This window comes from Suricata suricatta, chromosome 9 (assembly GCF_006229205.1).
Source record: "Suricata suricatta isolate VVHF042 chromosome 9, meerkat_22Aug2017_6uvM2_HiC, whole genome shotgun sequence".
NCBI classification, from domain to species: Eukaryota; Metazoa; Chordata; class Mammalia; order Carnivora; family Herpestidae; genus Suricata; species Suricata suricatta.
In genome coordinates this window covers 123,932,038-123,958,033 of record NC_043708.1, presented here as the reverse complement: position 1 = coordinate 123,958,033, position 25,996 = coordinate 123,932,038, and the positions used below count along the sequence as shown (strand labels likewise).

Genomic DNA, 25,996 nt, shown 5'->3' with positions numbered 1-25,996 from the left:
TCTGGGGGAGGGGAAGAGCAGAAGCCCCGCCCCTGCCCAGGGAGGAGGAGGGCAGCCGAGGCCACTCCACGGAGTCACTGCCTTCACACATGCCTGTCTGGATTGCAAATCACCTAATTTAATGATTTTAAGTGCCTCTCCTGTTTTTATGATTTGCATTAGCACTGGGCTTTCAGGAATCTGAAATATAAAGCTGTTCTTTTTTAGATTTTTATACAAAAGCAAAATACTTCTTAGCTCAGCCTTAAATTAGCCAACTCTCCACTTGCCAGCCTGGTATTTTCTTAAACCCTTAAATGCTGACAGTCTTGTGGACTAGTGGTTCCAGAACAGAGGTTAAAGTAAAACCTCATTCGTTTTGATTATCTGGGGCTGGGGGAGAATTTCAACATAAAATAGTGAAATGGCTAAAGTGTCAATATTTCTTAAGAAAGGTCATCACTGAATGGCCAAATGAAGGGAGAAATTCAAACCTATCAAGAAAAAAACATAGAAAGAAAATGCTCCCAAAAAGAGGTCTACCTGAAAAGATTTCATTTGGACTGTACAAAGTCACCTGTTTCTTTCTTTTTTTTCTTAATGTTTTTTATTTATTTTTGAGACTGAGAGAGAGACAGAGCATGAGTGGGGAAGGGAAGGTGGGGGGGGCGGACACAGAATCAGAAGCAGCTCCAGGCTCTGAGCTGTCAGCACAGAGCCCAACGTGGGACTCAAACTCATGAACCGTGACCTCATGACCTGAGACAAAGTCGGAGGCTTAACCAACTGAGCCACCCAGGTGCCCTGAAAGTCACCTGTTTCAAACTGAATGTGCTCCTTAGCTAAAGAGGCACAAACTACTGATCTACACATGAACTTGGATAAACCTCAAAGACATTATGCTGAGTGAAAACAGTCTCAAAAGTTTACAAACTATATTATTTCATTATGTGACATTCTAGAAAAGACAATACTGTAGTGATGGCGAACAAATCAGTGGCTGCCAGAGGTTTCTGGCAGTGGATTGGAGGTAGGGGATAACAAGGGATGACATGAAGGAGGTTTTTAGGGATGGTGGATTTTACTGGGGTGTTTTTTTTCTTCTTGAGAGAGAGAAAGGAAGTGCACAAGCAGGGGAGGGCTAGAGGGAGAGGAAGGGAGAGGAAGGGAGAGAATCTTAAGCAGGCCTCATGCTCAGCATGGAGCCTGACACAGGGTTCAATGTTACAACCGTGAAATCATGACCTGAACCAAAATCAAGAGTCAGATGTTTAACCGACTGGGCCACCCAGGTGACCCATTCTGTATTATAATTATGGTTGTGGTTTTATGAATCTATACCTAAGCCAAGAAAAGGGGTCAATTTTCTTGTCTGATAAATTTTTTAAATACTTAAAAGTATGTGCCAAGAATGTGCTTAGAAACAACACATACCTTTTTTTTTAAATGTTCGTTTACTTTTCAGAGACAGAGAGAAACAGAGTGTGAGCAGGTGAGGGGCAGAGAGAGCAAGAGAGAGAGAGACTGAATCTGGAGTAGGATCCAGGCTCTGAGCTGTCAGCACAGAACCCAAGGCGGGACTTGAACCCACGAACCATAAGATCATGAACTGAGCCAAGTCAGTCTGAGCTTAACTGAGAGAGCCACCCAGGTGCCCTGAAACAATGCTTACTTTTAAATAAGTGAACTCTGGCTCTTGTGATACAACTGAGGCAATGAATCTGCACATTTTCTTTTTCTTTCAGAATGAAATTTTACACTGCAGCCCAGCTTGAGCTTAATTAACAGATAACCTGAATCCAAAGGATCTAATCTCATGAAGAGAGACTGCAGTAGTATGAAGTTGAGAGGATGCCATGTGCTATGCCCATACCCTAAGCACCAACGTGAAATCACTATGTATTGCCACCACAAGCATCAAAGACACAGCCAAGACTGAGGAAACATCAACTGTTCTGAACTTGTGAACTACAAACGCCTTCTGTCGTCCATTACACCACATGTATCCACTGGCGACTTTTCCTAAATCATGTGTGCAAATAAGAGAGCATAATAAAACATATTTATTCACTATCTAAATTATGTTTTGTTTGGCCTACTTGGCTGCTACTAGTATCAATCATTTCTTAATTCTTCAAAATAAATCCTTCTCTCAGATTATAGAAAGACATAGGAAAGAAAGGGAAAAAAATTATATGATCCATACCTGAACAGAGTCCCCATAAGATAATGGTGGTGGAATGAAATGATCGTGCAAATCCCCACATGTAATAACTGTTTAAGAAATATATTTAAGAAATCTTTGGAAGACACCATAGGACACCCAAAAGCACATTTTCCTCTGAAAATTTGAATTTTAGGAAATTGTGACTGGAATAGGGAAGACCTATGAGTTTGCAGCTTATTGACCATGAGTGATAACCCCCAATGCTACAGAAAACATTGGTGGGAAAAGCTGAAGTGTTACCAGTTAAAGGTGTCAGAGATAAGATTCAGAATTAGGAGAGCAGCTGGGAATCTAAAGGGAAAGTCCCAGCAGCACAAGAATGACAGAATGAGCTAGACTCAAATTCTGAGCAAATGCCCAAATCCCTGGCTTACAGCTAACCTACACATGAGTGAAGGAGCCTCCAGGGAACGCAACAAGAAAAAAGTCAAAGACGAGAAAGATATCCACTTTCAAAATAAATGGAACTACACAGGATCTGATCTGTGAGTTTGATTCCTCTCAACCATAGACATTCTTCAACTGGGGCAGATCAAGTGGCAGAGAGCTGGAGCCAAATGGGTTTCAATAGTGAAAGTACAGAGCCCCAAACCAGAAGAAGTAAAACAAAACAAAACAAAAAACAAAGCAAATCAAAACAAAAAAAACAAAACAAAACAAAAACCAAAACAAACAAAAAAAACCCCCAAAAAATAGAAATAAACAACAGACTACAATAACAAAAAACCCTCAGAAAAGATAAGCTAAATCCAAATCATTGCCTGACCACCGATTCTGCAGCCACTGGGAAAACCTGTACAGGACTAGGCTAATGAAACAGCCACTGGAAGTCAAACAAAACAGATGTTAGCAGCTGCATAGCACAATGGATCAAAGTCTATTATTTGAATCCATGCAAGTTAAACGACTACTAGGTCAAAAATCTAAAATTGATCAGGAAACACACACACACACAAAATTAGAGTTGGTACACTATAGATGCAACATCTAATTTTCAACCAATTATTCAACATGAGGAAACCAAGAGAGTGGGACCCATACTTAGGACAAAAACAAAACAAGAAAGGCAGTCAATATAACTGACTTTATTTTTTTTCTGACTTAAAATAGACCTAGATTTTGGATTTTGCAAAGGCCGCAAAACAGCTTTGCAAATATAGTCAAAGAATTAAAATAAAATAATTTAAAAATTAAAGGGAAATATATAGAAAATCTCAACAGAGAAATGGCAACTACAAAATATACATTCTAGAACTAAAAAGTGTAACTAAAATTTTTCAGTGGCTCAACAACAGATTGGAGATGGCAGATGAACTTAAATATATACCTGTAGAAATTACCCAACAAAGAGAGAAAAATGTCTGAAGAAAAATGAAGAAAACCTCCAAGACATAACTTAACACATTATAAAGCACTTCATATGCATACAACTAGAATCCCAGGAAAAGGGAGAAAAAAGCAGCATAAAAATTTTGAAGAAATAATGGCCAAAAACTTCCAAAATATGGTAGCAAATATTAATTTAAAGATTCAAGGAACTCAAAAAAAAAGATAAACAAAAATAAAATCATTCCTCGACATACTACAGTCAAACTACAAAAAAAGCAGTCAGAGAAAAACTACGTGTTATGTATGAGGGAATAATAATTGGTTGACTTCCCAGCAGAAACTATGAAAGGCAGAAGAGACTGGAAACACACACTAAAAGCACTGAAGGGGAAAAAAAGCTATCACTAATAATTCTATATCCAGCTAAACTATCCTTCAAATATCATCATGAAATAAAATATATTTTCAGTAAATAAAAACTGTTTTTTATTGCCAACAGAACTGCATTACAACAAATTCTAAAGGAAGTACTTTAGCCTGAAGGAAAAATGACACTGGCTGGCAACTGGGACCTATATTTAAAAAAAAAAAATTTTTTTTAAGATAAGTATGTGAGTAACTATTTTAACTATATTTTCTTTTATTTTTAACTCTAAAATATATAACTAAATTTAAAACTATAAATCAATCTTAATATGTTTTTAACATAAAGAGACCTAACATATAACAATACACTATGTAAGTAAAATGAGGGTTAAACAGAAAACACTGTTGCAAGATTTCTATATTTTACCTGAAGTAATTCAATATTAACTTTAAGTAAATTGGGAAAAGTTTAAGATATATATATATATAAAATCCTGGACCAACATCTAAAAATTTAAAAATGCAAAAATATAGAACTAGAAAGCTAATAGAGAAATTAAAGTGAAATGCTAAAAACATCTGATTAAAATAAAAGGAGACATAAAGGAGGGACAGAGGAACAAAAAAACAGAAGACACAGAACAAACTGCAGAATAAAAGGCCTCAATACAACCATACCGATAAATAAATTAAATGGACTAACAACCCAATCAAAACATGGACATTATTTTTCTTAGTTGAGAGAGAGAGGAAGCACTTGTGCACATGAGCAGGGGAGGGGCAATAAGAGAAGGAGAGAGAATCTCAAGCAGGCTCCCTGCTTCACATGGAGCCAGATACGGGGTTCCATCTCATGACCCAGGATCATAACCTGAGCCAAAATCAAGGGTGTGATGCTTAACCAACTGAGCCACCTTGGTCCCCTTAAAGACAGACATTTTTAAGACTAGATTTAAAATCAAAGAGCCAACTGTATGCTGTCAACAAAATATAAGCTTCAAATAATAAAGACATAGACTAAATACAAAAAGCTACAGAGAACGTATTCCATGCAAACAGTAAGCACAGGGAAAATGAAGTGGCTATATATTAACATCAAACAAAATAGACTTTATAACAAGAAATATTACCAAAGACAACTGGGGACTTCATAATGATAAAATGGTCAATACATCAGGTGGGTAGAACAATTATAAATATAGATGTGACTGATAACAAAGCTTCAAAACACATAAAGTAAAACTGACAGAACTAAAATGAGACAGACAAGAAAGAGATGAATTCATTAACAGAAAGTCTTTAACAAACTCTCTAAGAACCAAACAAAAATATCAGTAAGAATGCAGAAAATCTGAATGATATTATCAATCACCTTAACCCAACTGATATTTCCAGAACACTAAGTGAATACCTGCAGAATACACACATCCCTCCAAGTCTGTAGGGAATATCTACCAATACAGACCATATACTGGCCATTAATCAACTCTCAATAGTTTTTAGAACATTAAATGTAACAGACTATATTCTCTTACTACAACAGAATTCAATTATAAATAAATAAATAAATAAAATATTTGGAATAGCCCCCAAATATCTGGAAATTAAAAACTCACTTTAAAACAACCCATAAAAATCACAAAGTAAACTAGAATATATTTTGAGGGGCGCCTGGTTGGCTCAGTCAGTTAAGCATTCAACTTCGGCTCAGGTCATGATCTCACAGCTCACGGGTTCGAGCCCCACGTCGGGCTCTGTGCTGACAGCTAGCTCAGAGCCTGGAGCCTGCTTCCAGTTCTGGGTCTTCCTCTCTCTCTGCCCCTCCCCTGCTCAGGATCTGTCTCTCTCTGTCTTTCAAAAATAAATAAATGTTAAAAAAATATTTTGAACTAAATAATAATGAAAAGTGGTAAAGTGATAAAACAGTCCTCATCAAAATATAAAATGTTTGCTCTTTGAAAAATACTGTTGTGCCAAAATGAAAATGTTTCCTAATACATGTCTGATAAAGAACTGACACCTATAAAATATGAAGAAACCACAAAGCTCAATAGTAAGCCAACAGTCTGATTTTTTAAAAATGGGCTAAAATATTTAACAGGCACTTAAAGAAGAGATGTGACCATCAATAAAGCACATGAAAACATAATCAATATTGTTCATGATTAGGGAAATGCAAATTAAAACCAAAATTAAATACTACTTCCCACCTTATAAAATAGCTAAAATTAAAAAGACGAATAATACCAAGTATTGGCAAGAATGTGGAGTGACTGAAACTCTCATGTTTTGCTGGGGTCAACATGTACATAATTATTCTAACATATTTTTATTCTGTCTCTCTAAAAACTAAGCTAATATAGCAATGGGCAGTTAAAAAAAAGTGTTCTTTTAATTTTTTTTAATGTGTATCTATTTTTGAGACAGAGGGAGACAGAACATGAGCAGGGGAGGGGCAGAGAGAGAGGAAGACACAGAATCTGAAGCAGGCTCCAGGCTCTGAGCTGGTAGCACAGACCCCCAACGCAGGGCTTGAACTCATCAACCACGAGATCATGACCTGAGCTGAAGTCAAATGCTCAACTGACTGAGCCACCCTGTCACCCTCCTTCAAAAAAAGTTAAAGTACACTTCATGAAGTAGACCATCTGGAACCCCTGTGGCACCATAAGACTTATACATGCAATGGCCAATAACCAAGACAAACTGGAGTTTGAGAATGGGTCAGTCCTGAAACAGTTTCTTTCTGAAACAGAGAAGCTGTCCCCTGAAAACAGAGCAAAATGTTTGAAAAGAATGAGGCCATTCAGGCAGCCCATGATGCCATGGCCCAGGAAAGCCAACGTCAGGGAGATGACGAAGTGAATTTTCATGGTGGATGATGGCCATCTCTATGAACTTGATGGACCAATGCCTTTTCCGGTAAGCCAGGGCACCAGTTCAGAGAACTCATTGCTGCAGGATGCTGCCAAGGTCTGCAGGGAGTTCACTGAGCGTGAACAAGGGGAGGTCCACTTTTCTGCACCCTGCAAGGCAGCCTCCTGCCCTAGGAGACGGACATAGCTTTTTTTCCCCCTCTTCCCTTCAGCCTGAAACCTGTCCCCGCAAAGCAGTCTAAAATGCTTGGGTACACAGCTGTTCTCCTGTGGTTCTGCAGATACACTCTTACCCTCACCACACGCAGGCACCAGTAGAGCTCAGTTGTAGACTGAGCAACGTTGGATATAAGCTGCAGATGGTCAAGCACTGTCCCCCGGAGTATGTACTATACCTCAAGACCTAATGCTTTAAATGGCTACTTTGGTTTGTGTCTGTAAGTTAAGGCCTTGGATGTGGTTTCATTGTTTGTCCTTAAAAGAAATGAAACTTTTCTTCTGATTAATATAAAAAATAAAAGGTAGGGGTGCCTGGGTGGCTCAGTGGGTTAAGCATCCAGCTTCGGCTCAGGTCATGATCTCACGGTTCGTGGGTTCAAGCCCCACGTTGAGCTCTGTGCTGACAGCTAGCTCAGAGCCTGGAGCCTGCTTCAGATTCTGTATCTCCCTCTCTCTCTGACTCTCCCCTGCTCGTGCTTTCTCTCTCTCTGTCTCTCAAAAATAAATAAAAAACATTTTAAAAATTTTTAATAAAAATAAAATAAATAAAAGATAAATAAAAAATAAAAAGTTTTAATTGGCAATGTATACCAGAAGCCTATATTTTCTTTATTTGATTTTATACTGGTTTGGGATTTCTCAAACAAAATAAATTGTTGAGTAACTAAAAGTCAATTGCCACTTAAAAAAAATCAGCTCATGGATGAAAATAATATGACCCAGTAGACAGCTTCAGAGAACCTTCCACCAAATTCGTGGAATGCATCAAAAATGAAGAGGAAGCAGAAATCCAAGCACCAGGTCTGATCGTGACATCTGAAAGTCCTCCCTTCAGTCTGAGGTCTGGGTCTGTCCTGGGAAGAACGAGGCAGCCACAACGAACATGTACATCCTCATAAAACAAATCCCAGGTTTGTCGCTGCCACCAGGGACAACAGAAGGAGCCGGAGAGACGAGGTCACACTCCTTTCACCCATTGCTGTGATTCTCACCCATCAAGGTGAGATCCGTTAACCATTTTTACCACGAGTAGGATGTCTACGGCACAAATGCTTTTGCAACAGATTTAAGACCAGCCACGTATTAGAAAATGAAAGAGGAATTACAAAAAGTTTCCCTTCCATTTTAAGTCTTCTCCGGATCCCTTGGTCTATCAAAAATAAATGACTAAAGAACACAGCCACTTGAAAAAGTGAAATGACGCACTGAAATCCAAAAGTAAATGGCAGGGTGATCAAGGGAGCTTGAAGGACCCAGGTGCTTACGTGTGTATGACTGACCTTGACAAATAATTAACTAAAGGAGTTGTTTGCATGAGAAAATGGTCATCCCATACTGAGCTGCGGGAAAAGGGGAGAAATGCAGATTTACTCCATCCTGGACAGATGGATCAAACACACACCATGAACGTAGCTTAACACTACAATCAGCCTTTCGATCCCCTGAGAAAACACTTAGCTCAAGAGAACGGCATCTCCATGGTGCTTCCCTGGGAAACGTCATTTTTGATAAAATTTAGAACTAAGAACTAAAGGGAAGCGCTGAGACCATCTGGATTAGAGATGTTGACAGCCTTTAAAAATTCAAGAAACTAGTAAAGAAAGCAACTTTAAAGAAGAGAGCAATCCCTGAGGCAAACTGGTCTGAGTATCACACTCATTTCTTGTCACAACCTCTAAAATAAGTTCCAGTATTTTACCCTAACTGTACTATTATGGCCGACCTCCCCCTCTCTGAGGTAATGTCTATAAATCTTGGCACCCACTGTGTTTTTTTCGCCACATGTCAGCTATTAGCAATGGTATTTTTCCTGACAGCTAATTGGTAACATTAAAGACAAGAAATGAAGGGCATTCTGCTTGCAAAGTCATTTTACACCATTAACAGCAATAAGCATTTTATGAGGGACATGGCACTGGCTGTGAATCAAAAGAACACGTTTTGCACCCTATTTGCCAATAGAATGAGAAATGAGAAAATAAAATCCATACCTTGGGTTTATTTACAGGACAGCTGAATTAGCAACACTTCCTGTACCAGAGGATTCTCTCCAAGCAACACTTGTGCTGAGGGAGTCCCCCGCAGCAGACAGAGACATCTAGAGAGCCTACCACACCCCGAGGGCCACATATCGCTTACCTTTCTTTTTGGTTGTGTAAAACCCAACAGCTGCTCCATCCTGCCACAGAATTTTTGCTTGCTCCTTGACAGAGTGAGGCAAAAAAAACATGTCACCATCATCCAAATTCCTCTCCAATCTTCCAAAAATAACGACGTTTAGAATGAAAAGCACAATCCTTTCCCCAAATGACTGAACCTTTGAAGGGGGGGAGAAAAATAAAGAGAAAGAAAGAACAAGCAAGTGAGAGAGGAAAACCACACGCAATAAATTCTGCACTTGGAATCAACCCACGTATCTGGACCAGGTGTGCACGCCATCATCACGGGATTCCTTCCGTGCTCAGGAGCCAAACTGTGAATCATAATTTCTCACAGAGGTTTTCCCAACCCTGACCTTTCCTATTGGCCTCCAGGAGTGAGGGGCCGTGCCAGAGGGGCTTCCTGAGTCCCTAGGGCCAAAGATGTGGAATGTGAGTAGAAAGAGAGAACAATCCATTGCAGGTCAACAAAACAGGAAGTTACCTCTGGGTGGGCGCAGGCACGCCATTTCAGCAGATCCACTGGGTATGTCTGGAAACCCTCCCACCCTCCATTTTTAATAACTGCCACAAAATTCTGGCCATCAGAAGCAGGATAAAGAATTGGGGGAGATCGATGACTACACCAAAAGCAGATGATTTTCAGTGGCTTGTGATGTGATAGATTTGGAACACACACCAGAGTTCCGATCTCAGAGAATGACTGGGAGTCACGGCTCATCTTGTTCTAAGGCTGTAACATGAAGCCATTTCTTGCCTACCGCAAGGTCACGAGTGAGGAAACTGGACGTGGTCAAGGTCAGGCCCACACAGAGTTTTAGCATTCCCAAGTCCAAATGACTCCATCCTCCTCTGCCTGTTCAAACCTTCTGCATTTGTATAGTCCACAGGTGGCAAATATGTAACATAAATGGAGGCGTCCCACTCCTACACCCACAGCAGACATAGCTAATCAATCCCAGTCTGTGTGGCTGAGCCCAGATCTCATCACAGAGTCCTTCTAAATGCGGTCTTCCGGGCAACCACAAGCAAGCGCGTGAAACGATCCCAATCAAGTATCGATGAACAGACAGCACTGTACTGTGACAGGACTGCTATGTGACAGCCTACGTGTGTGGGTGTTTGTCACCCCATCCTACGTATCACCAAGGGATCAGCAATGCCAGGAACTGGGCTGTGACTTCCACCCACAAGCTACCATTCCATTCTCCCCACGCGCCAGGAAGGTCCTGATTTATAGGTAAGGAAATTGAAACTCAAAGAGGGTAAGTGATTACATATATTGATTCCCCTGCCTCATTCCAAAGAAGACTTATGACAGCGGAGTGAGGGTTCTGTCAGAGGCAGGGAGGCTCAGAACAACAGGCCAGGGCTTGGAGTCCCAGGCCAGTGCACCTGCTGCAGCATGGCTCGTGGTTCCCATCTGCATCTTCATCCGTTAGAGCTAAGACTTGGCGGGGGCGCCTGGGTGGCTCAGTTAAGCGCCCAATTCTTGATTTCAGCTGAGGTCATGATCTCAGGGTTCCGTGAGTTCGAGCCCTGAGTCTGGCTCTGCATTGACAGCTGCAGAGCTTGCTTGGGATTCCCGGTCTCCCTCTCTCTCTCTCTCTCTCTAACCCTCCCCCACTGACTCTCTATCTCCCTCTCTCAAAATAAATAAACATTTAAAAAAAAAAGAACTAAGACTTTGGGAAAACAAAGTTTCATATAAATATCTATGCTTAGTTTCATATTGAATACTTAACCCCTAAATTTTTATCATCATCACTTATGATACTGGCTTTACAGCTCAGATTTGCTGGGAGATCTTTAGCAACACCCAACCTCTTTGAGCCTCAGTTTCCCCCAATGGTCAAGAGAGAAGGTTTGCCTAAGTGGTCCTCAAAACACTTGTTTTGGGGGGAGAATGAGGGGGAAAAGAACACTTGTTTTCAAATGCTCTGATAATAAAAATAAGGCAGTTTGCAGCACCCTAGCAAATGGTACAACGTGTTCAGTGCCAATAAACTTAATAATTGGTCCAGAATGTAAAATAGTTCGCCTTCATCTGGAGCCAAATCTTAAACGAGAAAACGCTTTGTGAAAACCACACCCGCTTAGCTCGGAGAGGCCGCCCCAATTTTGCATCGCAGACAGTAGCAGGCCAAATCAAGTTCAGACTTCAGGAATAACTCAGCTGGTCACAAAACCTGAGTGGGGTCGTGTGGGAGGTTATATTTTTCAACTTCCAAAGCCAAAAAGTTCAGAAGAAAGTCAGAAGAGAAAAGCAGACTGCCTCTGGCAGGAGGGAACTATCCAATCAAAAACTGGCAGGGAGAACAAGGAGAAAAAGAAAATGCACTCAATTCGTCCAATTTCATTACGGGGGGAAAAATGTGTGACATGTGATTTTGACTTAGACACGTTTTTGAAAACACGAAACTGAGATCCAGTTCTAATCCCTCAATTAGGACCACTAATTATGTTAACAGAAAGAACATTAACCTTTTTATTTTTGTAATTTAGGCTAAGAAAAAAATGTAATTAAAAAAAATAAATAAATGTCAAGACCCGAAGTTCTAGAAATGGGAAGGGAACTTCTCTCTCCATAGACAGTTGGGACACTAGACCTTCACAACGTGGGGCATGCAGTGCAGGTAACATCTAAGTTTCTTTCTGTTCATAACATAGGCCACATGGTCAGAAAATTTGGGGTTTTCCTCATCTAAACACAGAAAAATTGACACATGGAGGAAATGATCACACTTACGCTGGGGGAAAAAACATGGCTTAAAGAGCAAATCAGACTGCTCCGTGGCATTCAGAACACCCAGCCACTAAATGCCACTGGCCCATCTGTGGAAAGGGACCGGAATAGAGGGGTACACCAGGCCACGCCACTGGGTACCTCACTTGCTGAATCTCAAGCCATTGTTACATTTGCCGGTTTGGGGGGGCGGGAGGGGAGCTTTTCAAAACACTATCTATTGAGTGAATTAAAACCAGACCTGAAAACCTGCTGTGTACAATATGGATGTGACCAGAGGGCATTATGCTAAGTGATACAAGTCTGACAAAGACAAATATTGCCTGATCTCACATGCACAGGGAATCTTAAAAAGCCGAACTCATAGGAACAGAGAAGAAAATGGTGGTGACCAGGGGCTAGAGGTGAGAAAAAAGAGAAGATGTCCGTTATAAGGTACAAACTTCCAGTTATACAACGAATAAGTTCTAGGACGCTAATATACGGCAAGATACTGTATAGAGTTAATAATACTATATTATACGCAAGTTTTTAAGAGAGTAGATCTTACATGTTCTCATCACCAAAAAATGGCAATTATGTAATGGAATGCAGGTGTGTTAGCCAACAGCACGGTGGCAATCATGCTGCAATGTGTCAGTGTATCCCATTAACGGGTTGTGGACCTCAAACGTACACAAAGTGTACGTCAGATATACCTCAATAAAGCTGCGAGAGGGGGGGCAGGCTGAGAAGGACAACTTGCAGGCTGGGAAACAGTATCTGCAAATCGTATCTGTAGGTACAATAAGGACTTGCACCCAGAATACATGAAAAAAGGTTTACAACTCAACAGTAAAAATGTTTACAACTCAACAGTAACAGTAAAAATGTCTACATCTCAACGGTAAAAAGTCAACTAACCCAATTAAAAAGGGGGCCAAGGATTTCAATAGACATTTTCCCAGACAGGATATATAAGTACATGGAAAAAAAACGTTTAACGCCCTTAGCCATCAGAAACATACAGATCAAGACCACAGTGAGATACCACTTCACACCCGGTAGGATGGATAATATTAAAAAAAAAAAAGAGAGAGAGAGAGAGTAACAAGTGCAGGGAGGGGGACAGGGGGGCGGGGGGACATGGAAAGATGGACACCCTCAGACGTTACTAGTAGGAATGTAATGGCTTACCAGCAATTCCACTCCTAGGTACATACCCAAGAGAACTGAAAATCTATGTCCTCACAAAAACTTGCACCGAGATGTTCGCAGTGGCATTATTCACAATGGCCAAAAAAGCTGAAACAACTCAAAAGTCTACCAACAGATATATGGATGAACCCATGTGGTCTATCCATGCAGTGGGATAATATCCAGCCATAAAAAGGAATGAAGTTCTGACACACACTACAGTGTAGATAAACCTTGAAGGCCTCATGCTCCATGAGAGCAGCCAGACATGAAAGACGGACTACCTACTCTATGATTCTGTGGATGGGAAATGTCCAGAATGGACAAATCCATAGAGACAAAAGTGTATTCACTGCCGGGGGCTGGGGAAAGAGGGAAATGTGGGGTGACTGCTGATGGTGAGGGGTTTCCTTTTGGGGTGATGAAAACATTCTGGAATCAAATAATGGTGGCTGGTGTCCAACTCTGTGCAAATACTGAAATCACTCAAGTATACACTTTGAAAGGGTGGAATTTATAGTATACATTTATCTGTTCATTTTCTAAACCAAACCTGAAAGAATACTGATATTTTATTTAGTATTTACAGGACCCAATGAGGGAGGTCACGTGCAAGTCCAGGCAACCGTGGACAGATCCGCCAACTTCAAGACTGCCAAGAACTCCTATGGAATTAAGATAACTATGCCAATCAAATGAAAAGTGGCAGAAGTGAGACAAATAGTCTAAATTCTTCACTAGTTACCACCTTTTCCCTCAGCTTATGCCCCAGCCAGACATCAGTGGAGAGAATGCCACAGGGATTCCGAGGAGCTGCTGGGGCACCTGCCCTCACCCCTGCCATCCTGGGTTTTGGCTTTACAGCTGCTCTAGAAAACCACAGCCTGTCAAAGACCTCCAGACCTGATTCAAAGAGACTGGAGTTTATGTCCAGTTAAATCACTGGCTGTGTGGCTCAGCCTCAATGTCTTCATCTGCAAAACAAAAACCTTTCAGATTCTAAAAGTAGATAATCCCCACAGAGTCTGAGGTAACAGAAAGGCCAGTACCTAACACAATGTCTGACTCACAGTAAACACCAATGACAGTACTTGGACACTAGAAGCAAATGTTTCTACACACTAGACCCGATGTGGATTCAAGTTTTAAAACTAAGATATGAGGGGCCACTCAGGAAGGTAAGAGAGGTTTTCCAACAGCCAGATGTCTGTTGTACACAGCCATTTATTACTCTTTTCCTTACTGGCAGGGTATTCGAGATTGAAAAATGTTGCTGTCCTAACTTGTGAATGTCACTTCCTTGGAAATAGGACCTCTGTAGATGATGAAGTTAAGATGAGGTCATTAGGGGTGGGCCCTGATCCAATCTGACTGGGTGGAGACTCAGTCAGTTAAGCATCCGACTTCAGCTCATGTCCGACTTCAGCTCAGGTTCGTGGGTTCAAGACCTGCGCTGGGCTCTGTGCTGACAGCTCAGAGCCTAGAGCCTGCTTCGGATTCTGTGTCTCCCTCTCTCTCTGCCCCTCCCAGCTCACTCTCTGTCTCTCTCTCAAAAAAATGAACAAACATTAAAAAAAAATGTTTAAAAAAAAAGACGAGGGGCGCCTGGGTGGCTCAGTCGGTTAAGCCTCCGACTTCGGCTCAGGTCAGATCTCAGGTTCGTGGGTTCGAGCCCCGCGTCAGGCTCTGGGCTGACAGCTGGCTCAGAGCCTGGAGCCTGCTTCCAGTTCTGTGTCTCCTTCTTTCTCTGCCCCTCCCCCTCTCATGCTCTGTCTCTGCCTGTATCAAAAATAAATAAAACATAAAAAAAAATTAAAAAAAAAAAGACGAGGTCACTAGGGTAGGCCTGATCCGATCTGACTGGTGTCCCTACAGAAAGGAGGGGACACCCAGACAGAGACAGACCCACACCAAGGGAAGATGACCACCCGTAAGTCCAGGAATAGTTGAGGCTACCAGCTGCTGGGACAGGCCTGGCACAGACTCTCCCCTGGGGCCCTCAGGTTTGTAGCTTCTGGGGACTGTGGGACAACACATTCCCGTTGTTCCAGCCCCAGGAGACTAATCCACTGAGGCAGACGGCTTTCAATTATTAACATGATAATAAGCACGGGGACTTGAAAACCTGTCCTGCGATACCCAAGTAAATGTATATCCCCTTACCTTCATCAGACCTTCTCTGGCGGGATCAGAGGTGCGGAGAACGTCCTCGGTGGCCCACCAGGACTCCTTTATGTAGACAGCCACGACTAAAGAGAAAGCAAAGAGACAATGATGAGGCATGCACCAGGCCACCGGAGCGGTTTCCACAGCATGCAGTCACCTCTGGGCACAAAGGAAGAGGGTGTGAGGGTCAAGCGGGCGGGATTTCTAGAACCACGTTCTCTGAGAGTGCTGACCAGGAGAGTGACCACTCTCACCTGAAGGGACTTCACAGAGGTCTTCACAGATGGCCCGTAGCCAGGTCCAAAATAAAACGTCGTGTGTCCCAGCGCTATTGGGCAAAACCTGCTACACGCCACCACTGACAAATTCGATGGCCAAGGCTTACATTGTTGTCTTCAAAGTGCAGTTATGGGCTGCAACTCAGAACTCCCCATTTAGTCAAACCCAACATAATGGAAGGGCATCAAACACACCATCTTCTCGTTGCCCTCAGCACCAGGCTTGGCCCTGGCTTCGTTTCCATGATTGTTCTCCCCTTCTTTTTTCTTTCTTTTTTTCATTTTCTTAGTGGTTTTTTTTTTTTATTTTGGAGAGAAAGAGAGAGCAGGGGAGGACCAGAGAGAGAAAGAGAGACACAGAATCTGAAGCAGGGTCCAAGCTCTGAACTGTCAGCACAGAGCCCAACTTGGGCTCAAGCCCACAAACCATGAGATCATGAACTGAGCGGAAGTCGGATACTCAACTGACTGAGCCATCGAGCACCCTGATTTTTCTCCCTTCTCACATGAAACTGTCACCTGCATTTTTCTGAGGAGGGCACGGATGCTCTGAGAGGTAAAGTAACCTGAAGCCGGCCAGCTAGGGGGGTCCGAGGTAGGTCCACCCCTGGGTGCTGGACTCCAAGTACAGTGCTGTCTCGCAGAGACCAGAAATGAGTCAGCTGTGAGAACATGGGGTGTCAGGGGTGCCTGTGAATAAGGGGGGCTGCAGTCTGGATCTGCAGAAGGAAGAGGCATCTCTCCTCCACCCGCTCCTGCCCGCCCCCCTTAGACAGCCCCTGAGGTTGTGGATTCACCCATCCCAGTTGGACACGGGCCCTGCTACCGTAAAGGTGACCTTGGAACACCCTCAACTTCACTAAGCCCTAAACTCTTCAGCAGAGTTGCCCAAACTGATCACCCAAGGTGATCAGAGCATAGGGCCGGGTGTGCTCAGTGACAGCCAATCAATGCCTCCCTCCTCCCCCCCTCCATGCTGCTGCCACCAAATCAGTTCCACCTGCCAGCTCGTGATGGGCCCCAGCCCCTCCTCCCCAGCCCCAGATGCCAGCACGGTCCACCATCCACAGAAGACAGCACCTTACCTGACCCCCAGCCTCATTGCCCCCCCACCCCCGCTGATCCAGTTCTACTGAGTGGTCACTCCAGAGGCAAGTTCAGTCATGGCCTCTACCTCCACCATTGCCTCTCAGCAACCCTCCTTTCCTTGCTTATGGATTCCATTTAAACACCAAAGTTCCTTTGGTTGTTTTCTGGTGGTTGTTGTTGCTGTTATTTTATTTATTATTTTTTAAGTTTATTTATTTATTTTGAGAGAGAGAGAGTGCATGCAAGAGAGACAGCTCAAGAGAGGGAGGAGGGAGAGAGAGAGAGAGAGAGAGAGAGGCAGGGAGAATGAAAATCCCATGCAGGCTCACAGAGCCAGAGTCGGGGCTCAACACCATGAACCATGAGATCTTTACCTGAGCCGAGATCAAGTGTCCCTCACTTAACCAACTGAGCCACGCATGTGCCCCTGCCTTTTTCTTCTTAAATTAAGATCATTCTTTACAGCATAATTGAGAGGAAGGCACAGAGACTTCCCAGGCACCCCATGCCCGCACACACACTCGGCGTCCCCCACTGTCACTGTCTGCGCCAGAGCAGGGACATTTGTTACAACTGATGGACCTACACTGGCCCATCAGAGTCACCCAGCACCCCAGGTTTACATGAGGGCTCACTCTTGTACCACAGTCGGTGTGACTGGACAAATGTGTAACGACACGCATCTCTCATTAAGGACTCATACAGAGCATTTTCACTACCCTAAACAGTCTCCGGTCTTCATTGATTGACCCCTCCCTCCCCCCCCTGCTGCACCTCTGGCAGCCACAGATTTCTTTTTCTTTCTTTCTTTTTTTTTTTTTTTACTGTCTCTATACTTTTGCCTTTTCCAGAATGTCATACACTTGGAATCATACTACATGCAGCCCTTTTCAGACTGGCTTCTTTCACTTCGTAATATGCCTTTAAGGTTCCTTTTTTGTCTTTTCATGGCTAGAGACCTCAAAAATCTATTTATCACATAAATTCCACTGTCTGGATATACTGCACAATTTCTCCTCTAGTATCTTTTTTATGCTGCCTTTTATTAAATTTCCATCTTGAAAAAACTTTTTTTTCATGTTTATTTATTTATTTTGAGAGGAGAGCATGAGCAGAAAAGTGGCAGAGAAAGAGAGAGAGAGACAGACAGACAGAATCCCAAGAAGACACCATGCTACCAGCACAGGGCCTGACATGGGATTCAATCTTACAAAGCGCAAGTTGATGACTTGAGCTGAAATCAAGAGCCAAACACTCAACTGACTGAGCCACCCAGGTGCCCAAATTGCCATTTTTGTACCAGTTTTTCAAGCCTGAGGGGCCCAGAAGCCACACAGTAAAAAGATGCACCTCCCCAGTCAAACCTTTCAGCTGAAGATGTAGAGGAAAGTGACATGGAATAGAAAACAAAAGTCACATGAACATTTACATAAGGCTCAAGGCTCTAAAACCAATTTTGTGGGCTAATCAGGTTAAGCTACCACCACCTTCTTCCCTATTTCATCTCAGCTCTTTGAGGAACTTTAGTAGAAAACTCCGTGAAGACCAAGGTACAAGGTCAGTTATTAAGCATGAACTCTGCCCAACCAGCCCCTCCTCCCCAAAGACCAATAGCATCTAATCCACTATGTCAGTTTCATATCATTGGTGAGTTACATCATCAACAATCGTTCCAAAATTGATTGAGCGGCTGAGAGAGAAGGGCCAATTAAATGCTTGACACCCGCCTTCATTTACTCAATTAAATTCATGTTCTAAATGGCACCTACCAGAACTTACAGAAGGTTTATAAAGCCATAAGGATTATTTTGCTGCTTAACAAGGTGAATCAATAAAAGATGTTCCATTTACTAATACACTGTATTACTGTAATACAGATGTTCAATTTGCTAAGACAGTTTCAAACAGGAAATGTGTTATGATTTGGCGTTTGTGTGGAGCCTTGCACATTTCACAGTCTACCGCAGAGCATTAGTCACACGAGTTGTCACAAAATAGATTGAACTGGTTGTTGGCTTTTTGAGGCTTGTTTGTTTGTTTGTTTCCAAAAGTAATCTGAAGCTGCTAAGGATACATAACAACGAAGGTGAAGTCCAGTCAAGTTTAATAGACCTAAAATAAATTGTCCTCCAAATCAACTCTCCTTAAAAGAGAATCAGCCTTCTGGAAACCAGAAGCTTTTGATCAGAAAAGCATAATATCTAATCAAGAGGAGCCAGGAGGACAGAGTGGTGGCAGAGCGCAGGGAGAGAGGCGGTAGTCAGCTCGGCAAGGACAAAGGACACATCTTGGAGACTGACAGGCACTGCAAGTAATGCCTCAGGGCATCACTTCTGAGACCCTGCAGCCAGCAAGTTCCAAGAGTTAGGAAGCAGAAGCCACACAACTGCGGTTTTAAAAGAAAATGTGATCAGTATCCCTCTGGCTCTCTCCTGTTGAGGGCCTGAGCAGAGACTGGACACTCACAGATGGCCATGTAGCAGTGACAACAGTCAATGGGACGTTACTAGTTCAAGGCCAGCCTTGCTGCATGAATTTAATTCCCGTGCTCCCTGAGCGACAGGCGATGTGGATGGACCACAAAGAAATGTCAGTAATGAATTCTATTCTGTGACACTCCGGGGTTTCCCAAACAAGTTAAGACAGTGAGGTCCCTAAGGCTAACTCCCAGTGACCTGGCCTCATCGCAGCTCAGCATGGTCAACCGCATTCGACTACCCATGGCCAAGTTCCTGAATGCATGAACAGTGCTGTCTGTCCTGGGCCCTCAGAGGCTGATGAGTAAGTCCCCGTCCTTGCCCGTGGGAGTTGGCAGCCTGTGAGGAAGGAGAGCTAGATAAGCTTCTCGAATACAGGCCAGGGCATGGAAGGTGCTGAAGTCCAGATGGGAGCTAACACATCACCAGGACCCTAAGGAGAGAGGCAATTCTGCAGAGGGCTGTTGGGAAAGCATCCCCTGGGAATTCAGACAGCTTGGGTTCTGGATTTGTGGGTAAGGTTTCAACTGGCGGAGACAACAGGCAACTGCAGTACATGCAGCATAACCTGTGAGCAAAGGCACAGAGCCCTACAAGTCCAAGGCCACACTCTGGGCATCTCAAGCAGTAGGAATAGCTGGAATGAGGCCTACACAGTGGAAGACAGAGCTGCAAACATTGGTTACCACGAGGTTTCAAAGCTCGTGGATACAAAGGATACAAAGCTGATATGCAAAAGCCAATTGCTTCCCTATATATCAGCAATGAACAAGTGGAATTTGAACTAAAAACGCAGTACCACTGACATCAGCACCCCCCAAAATGAAATACTTAGGGATAAAGCTAACAAAATATGCATAAGATCTATGAGGAAAATCATAAAACTCTAGCAAACACACTCGAAGAACTAACTAATAATGAGGCATTCTGTGTTCATGGATAAGACCACTCAATATTGTTCAGTGCCTGGGTGGCTTGGTCGGTTAAATGCCAACTTTGGCTCAGGTCATGATCTCGTGGTTTGTAAGTTCAAGCCCTGCATGGGTCTCTCTACTGTCAGCTCAGAGCCTGCTTCAGATCTTCTGTCTCCCTCTCTCTCTTTTAATGTTTTATTAACATTAAAAAAAAGGTGGGGGGACCTGGGTGGCTCAGTTATTTAAGCATCCGACTTCGGCCTCAGTCATGATCTCGCCATTCCTGAGTTCAAGCCCTGCATCAGGCTCTATGCTGGCAGCTCAGAGCCTGGAGCCTGTCTCAGAATCTGTGTCTCCTTCTCTTTCTCTGCTCCTCCCCGATTCATGCTCTGTCTCTCTCTCTCTCTCTCAAAAATAAATAAACACTCAAAAATGTTATAAATTTAAAAAAGACAATGACTCAATATTTTCAATATGTCAGTTCCCCAATTTGATCTATTGCTTCAATGCAATCCCAATCAAAATCCCAACAAGTTACTCTGTGAATAGCAATCCCCTGATTGCAAAGTTTATAGAGACCCAGAATAGGTAACACAAGATTTAAGGAGAACAAATGTGGAGGAATGACATTCACCAACTTCAGGACTTACCATAAAGCTACTTAAAGCTTTATAGTATAGTACATATACTATACCACATACATGTGAACATATATAAAATATATAAAGCTTACTATAAAGCTGTAATCAAGACAGTGTGGTTTTGGTGAAAGAGGACACAAAAAGATCAATGAAACAGAATGAAGAGCCCAGAGAGAGTCCCCCATAAATATATAGTCAACTGATCTTTGATGAAGGAGCAAAGGCAATACAATGGAACAAAGACAGTCTTTTGTTTTTTAATGTTTTGTTTATTTTTGATACAGAGAGAGACAGAGCATGAGAGGGGGAGGGGCAGAGAGAGAAGGAGACACAGAACCGGAAGCAGGCTCCAGGCTCTGAGCTAGCTGTCAGCACAGAGTCTGACGTGGGGCTCGAACTCACAAATGTGAGATCTGACCTGAGCCAAAGTCAGAGGCTTAACCAACTGAGCCACCCAGGCGCCCCCAAAGATAGTCTTTCAACCAATGGTACCGGAACAACTGGACATCGGCACATACAAAAATGAAGCTAGACACAGACCTCTCACTCTTAATAAACACCATCTCAACAGAACATAGACTTTGTTCACTCATCAGTCTCTAATAGACTTCCGTGCCAGCAGAGAACAAGATGACATAAGCATTTAGATATGGCCCTATGCACCTGCATAGGGAAAGACTACAGATTTCAGAACCAGATGGGGTTCAAATTCTGGCTTTTCCGATTCCTAGTTATGTGACCTTAACCCAGGAGGCCCCCACCTGTCAAATGGACACAACACCCTCTCACCTGGTCATTATGCAGGTCAGGTGAATGAGTCCACCTCATCAAATTGCTTTTCCTAAGGTGTTGAAGCTTTTCAGTGGTTTCCAGAAACTTCCTCCACTTGCTTCAAGTGGTTCTCTGGGATTTCAACGAAGTATGAAAAGCCCTTTGTTGTTGGAAATGTTGTTGACGGAAACTGCTTCGTAACATTCTGGGGTCCTTCTGGAAACTCTCACTCTGCTCTGGTCTGCACAGAAATGTCCATCTTTCCTTCCCAGCCTGACCTCTGCTATCCTGGCTGCTCCCTCAAGTGGATACAGGTTTGTACCCACCACGTGTTCTCATGGCCATGCCGTTTTCTGTCAGGAAGTGTTAAGCTGACCACTGTCTTCCTCGCTTTCTCCTAAGGCTGTGGGCACACCTCAGGCTTGATGACAACACACACTTGAACCCACTCAGTGCCTCCCAACAAAATTTTTAAATTTTTTTTAATGTTTATTTATTCTTGAAAGAGAGAGAGAGACAGAGCATGAGTGGGGTAGGGGCAGAGAGAGAGAGAAAAACAGAGAGAGGAAGACACAGATCTGAGGCAGGCTCCAGGACCTAAGCTGTCAGCACAGAGCCCCACATGGGGCTTGAACTCGCCAAGTACGAGATCATGACCTGAGCTGAAATGGGATGCTTAACCGACTGAGCCACCCAGGCGCCCCCCTGACAAAAATTTTAAACCTTTCATCTTGCCTACCAAGATCTCTTAAAAGAGCTAAGTCCTTTTTTCTTTAAACATGTTTTTTATAATGAATAAATAAACAATCATTGCTAAGAAGTTGACATGATTTTTCCATAGTATGGGTCAGGGAGAGCTGGTTGTCACCTGTCCTTGGAAGGATGAGCTGTGATAGACAGGAACATTCCTCACAAGGATTTTTTTAATGTCTTTATTTGTTTATTTTTTAGAGAGAGAGAGAGAGAGAGAGAGAGAGAGAGGGAAAGCACACAAGCAGGGCAGGGGCAGAGAAAGAGGGAGACACAGAATCTAAAGCAGGCTCCAAGCTCTGAGCTGTCAGCACAGAGCCCGACGTGGGCCTTGAACCAACGGACTACAAGATTATGACCTGAGCCAAAGTCAGATGCTTAACTGACTGAGCTACCCAGATGCCCCTTTCCTGAGAAGGGTTTTGAGGCCACGTTCCAACTCAGCAAGCAGGAGCACTGCCATGGATCAGCAACATCCGAGGAGGAGGCCAGGAGCCCCTGTGGTCGTGCTGCTGTCCCTCCCCATCTGCCCCGGCACAGGGGACTGCAGCAGGACGCACCCAAATCATACGCAGACCCTGCCAAGATCACAATTCTGAAGCACATGTTGCTCATTTAACTCACGTGTTGCGTCACTATCATCTGCAACGCATCTAATAAATCCACTCAAGGAATTAGATTTAGACTCAGGCTTAAGGCCCTGACCACTCCAAGGAGACAGTGCCTGGGACGCGACACGGGATAAAGTGACACGCAGACGGAGGCCGGGTGCGGCAGGACAGCAGAGAGGAGGGCAGGGCCGCGGGAGACCGCGGTGGAAGGTGTCCTGGGCAGGCCTGAAGGATGCGCCAGGCCCAGGTGAGAAAGGGGACTCCAGGTGCCGGAGGTGACGGGGCCTCAGAGATGTGAGAGGATGCCACGTGCCGGCCGAGGACAGGGACTGCAGTGCGCCAGAGCTGACGGCGCGGGGAGGAGGGAGGAGGCCGATCGAGGAGGACTCCCGGCCTACGTCCTCTGCAGACCACAGTCAGCCACCGTGCCTTGGAGGGAAAAAAGGGACACGACCCAATTACAGTTTTAAAACAGTAACATGGGGCGCCTGGGGGGCTCGGTCTGTTAAGCATCCGACTCCGGCTCAGGTCATGATCTCGTGGTTGATGAGCTGGAGCCCCGTGCCGGGCTCTGTGCTGACAGCTCAGATTCGGTATCTCCCTCTCTCTCTGCCCCTCCCCCACTCATGCTCTGTCTCTCTCAAAAACAAACAAACACTTAAAACTTTTAAAAAACAACAACAACATGTACCACAACCACAGATGCAAGCACGCACCAAGCGCCTGGCACAGCGCCAAGGGCAGGGTCTCAGGTAACGCTGGCCAGGGCTGACTCTTTATTTTCTTCAGGTTAGGCTCAGAGGTCAAGGTCAGGTGTCTATGAACAACAGCGTTGGGACTGGATGTGAACCACAACCTGCTGATTCCAGATCCCCCAAGCCCCACGTGAAGGAGGGACAGTGCCAGGCACTGTACTTGGCATCGGCAGGGGCCAGACCGGGGGCCAGGCCGTGACCGCACGCACCACAACCGGCACTCTCAGGCATGAGCAGCCCCACACACCCCCCTCCCCCCGCCCCGGGGCTGTGTCCTCGCCCATTTGGGCTGACATGACAAAATGTCACAGACTTGCACAGGCAGATGAACATCAGAAATGTATTTCTCACGGTTCTGGGGGTCTGAGATCGGGCTGCCAGCATGAGCAGGCTGTGGCGAGAGCCCCCTTCCAGATTCCAAACCACTAGCTTCTCATTGTGTCCTTAAGCACATCAAGGGAGGGGCAAGGTGGCCCTATGGGGTCTCTTTCGTAGGGGCGCTGGTTCCCATTCATAAGGATGGAGCACCTCCCCAAAACCCTACATCTAATGCCATCCCCTGGGGTTTGGACTTCAACACATGAATTTATGGGGCACACAACATTCAGACCACAGCAGTGTTTTGGGGGAGGGGAGGTGCTGGGGCAGAATCCCAATGCAAGTCCTGAGCCAGACCGGGCTTCAGAGCTGGGGGCTGTGGGGACCAGGCGCAGGCATCAGCTTCAGAAGTCTCTGGAAGAGTCTGACCAATGAGAGACATAATCAGAGTAGTGCTTTAGAATGAGAACAGTTTGGGGGGGTGGGCACCTTGGAGGGCTCGGTTAAGCATCTAACTCTTGGTTTCGGCTCAGGTCACCATTTCACAGTTCGTGAGGTCGAGCCCCATGCTGGGCTCTGTGCGGTCAGTGCAGAGCCTGCTTGGGATCCTCTCTCTCCCTTTGTCTCTTCCCCTCCCCTTGTCCGCACACGCAGACAAAATAAATAAATAAAACAATTTTTTAATTAAAAAGAGAGAGAGAGAGAGAACAGTTGGATTATGCCCAGGGGGGAGGAATTAGCCGTTATGAATTAAAAACAAAAAAGTGGTTGGAGAAGGATCTTCTCTGACGGGGTGCAGAGAATGGCTGGAGGCAGGGGGGACAATGGGAGAACGTGGGGATCCAGACAAGAAGTTGGGGCGGGGGGCTGACAGGAGCAGTCAGGCTGGTGGGGAGGGAGATCCCCAGAGGACAGAAAACACCACCTGGGGAATGAGGTTGGGCTGAGGCGGAAGAGACACGGGGCTCGCAAGCCTGAGTGGAAGACGCAGGTACCTCCGTGAGGAAGAAGTGAGGACAAGAGGACACATACAGGTCTTAGTTTTGAAACGCCTGTTAAAGACAGCACGGTCAGGGCAGCCAGCAGGCAGCTAGAAGGTTCCTGGCCCCGTAGCATCACAGGAGCCAAAGAGGGAAGGGTTTACACTCACACTCACACACACACACACACACACACACACACACACACACCTTACCTCCCCCTCACTAGCTATTCATATCCTGGCCCATGGTCTATAGTTCTCCAATCCCAACTGAAGGGGCTTCAGGTCGCCCTGATGCCCACCCTCTGCCCTAACTGGATCGCTCCCCTAGGGCCTAAGCTGCCATTGATTGCCCCTTTACAAATCTAAGAAATATGTAGTTCCACCAAAAAAAAAAAAAAAAAAGCACAGTTAAACCAAAGTGACAGGCCATCTTTGCAAAAGCAAAATACACGTAGGGAAAAAAAAAAAAAAACCAAAAACGTTGAAAAGCTCTGGCAGAACACAGCACATAAACACATTCCAAGGCATTGCACGACTTTTATGCAACACTGACCGAGCCGGTCAATAATTTAAGGGGAGGGGGAAATACGCACGTTGACATAGCAACTGTCACATCGCATTACTCGGGCTACCATTTCCATACAGATGTCTTCCTTAAAGGAAAACACTTCCCCAGATGCCCCTGGAACGTGGGCACCTCTCTGCCATAGAGAAAGAAACATCTGGTTTGCAGCATATTTGCAACAGCCTCCCTGTGGTTCTCAGACCTTTCTGGCCTCAAGCAATTTTGTTTTCGTGAGTCTAAGAGTTTAATTCAACAAAGAGGGGCAAGAGGGGGTGTCTGATTCCTGAGGTGCAGCCGGAGTGCAAGGTGTTGGGACAGAAAGAACCCCACACCGGGCACCTGGGTGGCTCAGCCGGTTAAGCGTCGAGCTCCTGATTTTGGCTCAAGGTTCATGAGTTTGAACCCTGCATCGGGCTCTGTGCTGACAGTGCAGAGCCTGCTTGGGATTTTCTCTCTCTCTCTCTCTCCTTCTCTCTCAAATTAAATAAAATTTTTTTAATGTTTACTTATTTTTGAAAAAGAGACAGAGCACAAGCAGGGGAGGGGCAGAGAGAGAGAGGGAGACCCAGAATTTGAAGCAAGCTCCTGGGCTCTGAGCA

At 44.4% G+C, this 25,996-nt stretch overlaps 1 protein-coding gene across 1 annotated transcript in view; it reads right to left on the bottom strand.

The window, feature by feature from the left end:
• The window catches only part of FAM169B (family with sequence similarity 169 member B), an 86,501-nt gene that overhangs the window by 21,240 nt on the left and 39,265 nt on the right, over nucleotides 1-25,996 (bottom strand). The window contains 2 exon segments of the mRNA XM_029952589.1: nucleotides 9,136-9,313; nucleotides 15,241-15,326. Coding sequence (XP_029808449.1) covers nucleotides 9,136-9,313; nucleotides 15,241-15,326 — 264 coding nt within the window.